This window comes from Lipotes vexillifer, unplaced genomic scaffold (genome assembly GCF_000442215.2).
Source record: "Lipotes vexillifer unplaced genomic scaffold, Lipotes_vexillifer_v1.1 scaffold422, whole genome shotgun sequence".
Classification (NCBI taxonomy): Eukaryota; Metazoa; Chordata; class Mammalia; order Artiodactyla; family Lipotidae; genus Lipotes; species Lipotes vexillifer.
The window spans coordinates 2,312,208-2,319,777 of NW_006779087.1; the positions used below are offsets into that span (position 1 = coordinate 2,312,208).

Here is a 7,570-nt window from a genome sequence, read left to right on the forward strand (position 1 = left end):
ATGCCTTGTTGTCACCAGTTTAGATTATGTAGCCCAGACCTCATCAGTACCAAGGAGGTGGAGGGGGGAGGAGGGAGGGTTGCAGGGGAGCATGGCATGAACCCTCCTCCTAGGAGGGAGAGACCCTTTTTACAGCCATGCTCTCCCAGCCCTGAGCTCAGGTGGCAGGCCTGCCCATAACATTTGCAGGCCTGGGGAAAAGCACAAAGGAAGACCCACTTACCATATATCTAAATTTTTGTAAAGCATAATCAACCTAACTGTGACTGTTCTTGCCTCCTATCATGATAAGCATACCTTCATAATGACCGGGAAGGCCAGGTTTGAATTTGGACTTCTAAGACTCCTTGATGTTCTGTGCTAGAATGTGCCCCAGTCCTGGCCCCCAGCCTGCAGCCTGCCTTCTCTTCCCCCTCGCAGCACCCCCTCACATTGCAAAGGGCTTTGTGTATATGTATCAGCATCCAGTCCGCACAGCCAAGCTCCATCCACCCAGCTTTCTGACAAACAGCTGCCTCTTGGTCACCTCTTGGGCCAGGAGTGTATACACCAACAGCACAATCTATTATCAGGACCCAGGGAAGAGGGGCTAGAAAGTGGGCTTGGCAGGGAATTGTGGGATCCTAGGTATCAGGGGGTGATCTAGAAGGAAAAAGGGCACATCCCTGGACTTCCCTGGTGGCGCAGTGGTTGAGAGTCCGCCTGCCGATGCAGGGGACACGGGTTTGTTCCCCGGTCCGGGAGGATCCCACATGCCGCGGAGCGGCTGGGCCCGTGAGCCATGGCTGCTGAGCCTGCGCGTCCGGAGCCTGTGCTCCGCAACGGGAGAGGCCACAGCGGTGAGAGGCCCGCGTACCGCAAAAAAAAAGAAAAAAAGAAAAAAAAAGGGCACATCCCCTTGACCCTGCACCCCATGGGGAAAGTCCCGGCTGGAAGGCCTGGGCGGGGAAGTAGGAGTTCAGGGCACTGATCCTCTTGCAATGGGATTTTCCCGGCCACAGCCTCTGATAGCGAAGCCAGCTCCTCCCCTGGTCTCTGACACTGACTCCCTCACATCACCCTGAGAGGTAGAAGAGAAACAAGCAGACCAGTACAAAAGAAAAAATACTGTTTATTCCACACAACTACATCAAGTGCTTCTCCCCCATTCTCCCCTCCTGACCCCCCACTCCAGCTCTCAGCAGACTTTGTCCCACGTCCGGGATCAAGTCAGAACCTCAGCGTCAGAGCCTGGCCTAGGAGACAGGAAGGGAATCTAGGCATCGGAAGGTGATTGGATTTCCAAGGACACAAAAATGTCAGGGTCTCTCATTCCAAAGTCAAATGGGTTCCTTAACCCATTGGGCTGAATTCTTTCCCTGGACCCCACCTGGATAAAATGCCTTGATTAGTGCAGGGTCAAAGGCCCCAGCCAATTCATTAAGCCATAGAAAGTTTTGGTCTTTAAAACAATAACAAACAAAACACATGCAAACAGTTAAGCCATTTCTGCCCTTTCTCCTGCCTTTCCATGGTAAAGGAGCCACTGAGATCTGGCTGATAACCAGAAAGGTGCTTTCAAAACAAAATTGATATCAACTCCCTTCAGAGCCTGATGCTACTCAAAACAAAAATATAAACAAAACAAAAAACCCACCTCAGGGCCATTGCTGCTTTCTGGGGGCCCCGTGGTAGGGGAAACAAGAGCAGAGATCAGGCTGGTGAGCTCTGGTTTGGGCACACTTCAGGGGCATCCTGTATCCCCCTGCCTGGGGAATTCAGCCTGCAAACATTCTGCCCCTGGACTGGTTCCTCTGAAAGACCAACCCATCATTCCAGCAGAGGAAAAAATGCTTTAGTTCTAGCCCAGCCTTGGGAAGACACATTTAGATGCAGGAGGAGCTAAGAAAGCATGGCCAGGCCTAATTTAGAGCAGCAGTGCATCAGCTTTTTCCTGCCGTGACACAGGACAGATGGTGTCCTCCTGCATATCCACTGCCACGGACACGCCCTGGGTTATATGCTACTCCCAGGGCACCAGCCACGACCCACTTGTCTCTCCCAAAAAAGAAAGCATATCTGAACACAAGGGCTTGAGGGTAAAAACCCATATCTGTCTAATTTATTGAACTATAAGTGATTGAATCCTTTACAAATTCTGGCACTACTTTATTCTTACTGAAAACTTGTTTACAACACCCCTCTCAAGTGAGCTCATCATCTCATTGAGACAGGTTGATAACCCTGAACTTGAGTGCGGGACCTTACCCTTGGAGACGTAGTCTCTCCCAGGAGGCTGGGGCAGACAAGGTGCCCACCTGCTTCCTCATCCTCCACCACACTCGAGCACGTTTGGTTGATCAGGATGCAGTGGCGTGGGGTAGGCGGGAGCGGGCCATTGGACACACAACTGCCTTCTCACTGGCAGAGCTACCAAGCGGGCGGCCACACTGGCTTTGTAGGGCCTGGGAGGGGGCAGCTGCAGGCAGGAAAGGAAACACAGCATGCCAGAGGAAGCGAGGCTAGGCTCTGCACCAGTGTCTGACAGAGGTGGTGATGTGCCCTCGCCTGGCAGTCACCTCTTCAGGGTTTATTGTAGAGACCTAGAGACCTGGCTCTGTAAGGACAGAAGTTGTGAAAGGAGGGGGTGGCTCACCCCTGTGACTTGTGTGTGACCCTTTAAGTCTAGTCTACACAGCAAGTCTGGGCTCATCTCAGCAAACCTTGCAGTCCTCTCCTGATCCCCTACTGAATTCCAGGGGAGGCCCAGCCACAGTGAGGCTGGGAAACTCACTTAACATCTTGGATGAGATGCCAACCCCCAATGTACCATAGCTACCCTCTCTGAAGGCAAAACCCAGCCTGCTCCAGGGGTATTCTTAGCTTAGAAGCGCACTGGGGGGATTGCTTACACAAACACGTGGTCTAAGACTCTGGACAAAGTTAGATTTCTCCTCCAGTATCCAAGACGTCAAGTTCCAAAGAAAATTAGAGTTAAGTCACTTTCCACAGAGACCTTCCAGGGCTGCCATCAGCTCTTTCTGGATCTTGGCTTTTTTTCCCAGGGCCTTGCTGTCTGGCTTCTTGTTTAATTTGCTGCTTCTGAGAAGGGCCCAGGACTGGGGGGGCGGTGAGTGTGAGGACAAGAGAGAGTCAGCATTCCTTTCCTCATTTCCACCCCCACCCCACCCCACCCCCCACCCCCCTCACACTGGGCATTATCATTCCAACGTGTGAATTTGCCCCACCCCCCGCCCCGCCACCCAGTGCCTGCTTAGCTGGGCCGGGGGATTTTCCAGGCTGCAAGCTCTCTTAACCACACCATTCTGATGTGGAGATGGCCACGGACAGAGATCAGATTAAAATCTGGGAGGATGGCCTTATTTACTAAGTTCCCAACCTGCTATAGACCCAGGTCAACTCCAGGACAGCTAGAGTTCACTGTTGCTTCCTTCCAACATGATTTACAAAGGAAAAGGTTCTGCTTTAGGGCAATTTTCCACCCTCCCAAAGGAACCAGGGAGAGATGGGAGAGGAGATCACATGTTCTGGCCCCAGGGCTGTGGAAACGTTCTGACCTTGAGGTCGAGGCAGACATGGCGTCTGACCTTCTGAGCAGCACATCACCCTTTTCAGAACTGTATGTGTTGGGTTCTTTCAGGCAGAGGGCACGGCAGGTACAGAGGGTCTCCAGTGGAAGCCTGCTTAGAGTGGAAAGAGAATGCTGTCAAAAACAAGAGCTAATGGCCAGTGGTCCTCAGAGGCTGCTGCAGCCCTGCCCCAGAGAGGGGAGTTTCCGGTTCACAGCCAGAATTCACCCTTCAAAACCCACATTAGCAAAGTGCTTCTTCAAGTGACACCACAAATCCCCTCCCTTGGCGTGACCATCCCCAAGCCTGGAGGTCTCAGGCCGGCCCCACTGCCCTCCCCAGGATGTGGACGATGTGGGGGGAGGGGGAGGGGGCTGAAACACAGGCGCACAGTGTAGTCTCACGACCCAGGGCAAACACAGCCACGCATGGCAGAATGACAGATGCCGCAGGGCGGTGGCTGCAGCCGGGTGCCAAGGGAAGGTACAAAGTGCTGGAACACAGGGCTGGGGGCTCAGCCCTAAGGGATCTGAAAGACATTCAGCTTGCTGGTGTTCTTGAGCGTCTGGCGCCGGTTGCAGAACCAGACCCGCACGACCTCCCGGTCGTAGTTAAGCTCCTTAGCAATCTCGGTGATCTCCTGGCCTGTGGGCAGCGGGTTCTTCTCAAAGTAGGCGTTAAGAGCCTCTATGGCCTGGGGGGTAAAGGAGGTGCGGCGCTTGCGTTTCTTGGAGGGCTCGCCTCCCACAAATTCCATCAGGTTCTGCTGGCCTTCCTGGTTCCGGAGTTCGGCTTCATTCAGCCACTTCTCCAGCACTGGCTTCAGCTTCTGCGCGCTCTTGGGCGTGATGTCCAGCTTCTCAAACCTGTAGGTGACCCAAGCCCAGGAAGGAACAGTCAGAGTGTCTTACTCCCCACACCAGGCACGAGCGCTGTCCACAAGGGGCTGCTCCTCTTGGGGCTGGTGGGGCTGTGCTCAGTGCTCCCCTCACCACCCCCACTAAAACCCCCTGGCTCGGCCAAGCCCAGACTCCTCAGACTGTCTTGTATCCCAGGTCATAACAGGGAGACCATTCCCATGGCCTCGGTTCAGTAGTGCGATGATAACAGGGCAACTGCTTTAATGAGCACCATTCCAGAACTTTCATATCCAAATGGGTGAGGTCCTTTAAGGATTCATCTTGAGAGGCCTCCAGAGATGCCAAATGGATGTCGTAAGTACTGTCCTCCTCCAACTGCAGCATCTCTAAGTCAGAATACTCTTTCTGGCTGAGCCCCGATGTGACTACAGAATTCCCAACATGGCACGGTAGTCTAATAGTCACTCTAGTCTAATCTATAGAATTGGCAGGCAGATGAAACCTTTTGGCCAACCCTGAACCGTGTGTTTTTTCATGTTTGAAACCCTCGGCTATCCTTCCTTTATTTCTTTTGTTTGTTTGTTTGTTTGTTTTTGGCCATGTAACGTGGCTTGCGGAATGTTAGTTCCCCGAACAGGGATTGAACCTGGGACCCTAGCAGTGTCCTAACCACTAGACCGGCAGGGAATTCCCTACCCCTCCTTTAATACCGGCACCAGAACCAGTCTGTACGCTGCACACAGAAAAATCAGCTACATCACTTTATAGTCATGTCTCAAAAGAGGGGGAGATGGGAGCGTGATAGGGGTGATAGTGGGTTATAGTTGAGAACCAGGCCAGAACTGAAGTTCTCACTTTTGTGACTAATTTCATAAGCTGTACTCCTGTCCCTCTAGGATTCCTAAATGGATTATGATCCTGGCTTTCCCATAAAAGACAATATAAATGCTCAGGATTTGGGGCTAAACTTCAGAGGGCCCCCAGAAAGACTTTGGTTACTCGAGGTGTTCATGTCTACCCTTAGAACAGCTTTCTTTGTCCGGAAGAGGGCAGAAGCCAGGGAGAATATGGAAAAGGACCAGATACCTGGGCCCCTGTGAGTGCCCTGACCTTGTCTAAGGCAGCCTTACTCACCGGCAGATGGCTGACTGGCTGTAGGCCGGGCCTTCTGTCGCGGTCAGAGCCTGACCCACCTGGGTCTGTGTGAGTCCCAGGGATAGCCGCCGGATCTTAAAGTTCTTGGCAAACTCCCGGATCTCTTCTAAGTTGATCCCGTCCTCATCCAGACTCGGGGTATGTGGCTCTAGGCCAGAGGAAGGGGGCAGGGGTGTGTGTAAGACAGACAACCTTCACTGCTTATCTTGCCCATTGGCCTAGCCTGGTGCTATAGTGAGGGATAAGGACATTTGACAAAAGGCCTATGTACCCTTAAGACCCTCATCACCCCTGTCCCCAAGACAAATAAGACTTGGGGGTAAGAGGCCAGGACCAATGTGTATAGAGGTAGAGGCCTATTTTCAAGTTCTTCCAGCTCTAACTGTTGACCCTCCCCCATTCTCCCTAGCCTGGCCCCAAGCACACCTGTTGGCCATCCACATTCCTCAAATGCTGGGTGAGAGACCACAGGGGAGACAGCCAATGGCTTGGCTTCTCAGAGAAGCAGCCTGACAGCTGGCTAAGCAGCCTCCACCATCATCATGCATAGAATCCAGCTCCACAGAATAAGAAAGCCAGTTCCTGGCAATGGGCCTGTGCCCTTCCCCTGTGGACTCAAGGAAGTTTATTAAGGAGAGCGTCATCTAATGAGGTCATCGTGTCCAAATAAATGCCTCTCCCCTTCTCCACAACCTCTCTAGAAGCCACTTACTGGACACCAGCTGGCTGACAGTAGGGGTCTCTGAGCAGGTGATTGGGATGGGAGCAGAGGCAGATGGCTTGGCCGCTGGGGCTGGGCTGGCAATGACCACAGCTGGCTGGGGCATAGCTGCCGGGGGCTGGATGGACTGCACCTGCGAGGAGAAGCACCAACAAACCCCACTGCCCGCCTGCCTGTTTCAGGGGGGTGGAGTCTCTGGTGGGGCCAGAGGCAGGGCAAAAGTGGGCATGGAGGGACTTCCCTGGTGGAGCAGTGGTTAAGAACCCAGCTGCCAATGCAGGGGACACGGGTTCGAGCCCTGGTCCGGGAAGATCCCACGTGCCGTGGAGCAACTAAGCCCACGAGCCACACAACTACTGAGCCCGGGTGCCACAACTACTGAAGCTGCGCACCTAGAGCCTGTGCTCCGCAACAAGAGAAGTCACCACAATGAGAAGCCTGCGCACCGCAACGAAGAGTAGCCCCCGCTCGCCGCAACTAGAGAAAGCCCACACGCGGCAACGAAGACCCAACGCAGCCAAAAATAAATTAAATAAATAAATTAAAAAAAAAAAAAGTGGGCATGGAATCCTCACTCACCCAGCACACTCCTACCTGTGCCCCATCAAAAAGCAAGACTAGAAGCTACTACGCATTAGCACCCACCCAATGACAATGACCTCCAAAATAAGCATAGAACGTGCCCCACGAAGCCGGGGCCTTGTTGCTGCCTATGACCCAGGCAGGTCAGAGGCTCAGAAAGGTTGAGCATACCTGGTCAAAGCCCCGACAAGTGTCCGCCCTTGAGATAACTGCTCTCAGACCTCTGCCCTCAAAGGAGAAGCCTAAACCTGATTCTAGAGCCTCCAGGCCCCAAATATCCATGAATAGGGAACTGGCAAATGGCTTCTGGGACCTCTCTACATGAAGATACTGCGCAGCCATGACAAAGAATAAGGTTGATCTCTTAACTGCTGCCACGGAAAGAGCTGAGTCACAGTGCTAAGTGAAAGAAAAAAAAAGTAAGGTGAAAAACAGTTTTTATGGAATAATTCCTTTAAAAAGACAGATGAATTACCCGGAAAAAAAAAATCTTGAGGCATATAAAGCAAACTGTCAATGGAAGTCATCTCTGGAAGTAGAGTTAGAAGGGATTTTTACTTTTTGACATCACACATAACGTTCGAATTTTTATAAATAACATGTATCGAATTTATAATCAGGAGAAACTATAAATATATGAAATTAGCATTTTTAGTATGATTTTTTTTTTTTTTTTTTTTTTT

General features: G+C 52.0%; 1 protein-coding gene across 3 annotated transcripts in view; it reads right to left on the minus strand.

Annotated features, from left to right (window-relative positions):
* Nucleotides 1-4,058: 4,058 nt before the first annotated feature.
* POU6F1 (POU class 6 homeobox 1) overlaps nt 4,059-7,570 on the minus strand; it is a 14,339-nt gene continuing 10,827 nt past the window's right edge. For all 3 annotated transcript variants that reach the window (XM_007452315.1, XM_007452314.1, XM_007452316.1), the window contains 3 exons: nt 6,297-6,438; nt 5,564-5,732; nt 4,059-4,435 (listed from right to left, as the gene is read on the minus strand). In XM_007452315.1, the coding sequence (XP_007452377.1) occupies nt 4,090-4,435; nt 5,564-5,732; nt 6,297-6,438 (657 nt within the window). In that variant the 3' untranslated portion in view covers nt 4,059-4,089. The remainder of the gene's footprint in view (nt 4,436-5,563; nt 5,733-6,296; nt 6,439-7,570) is intronic.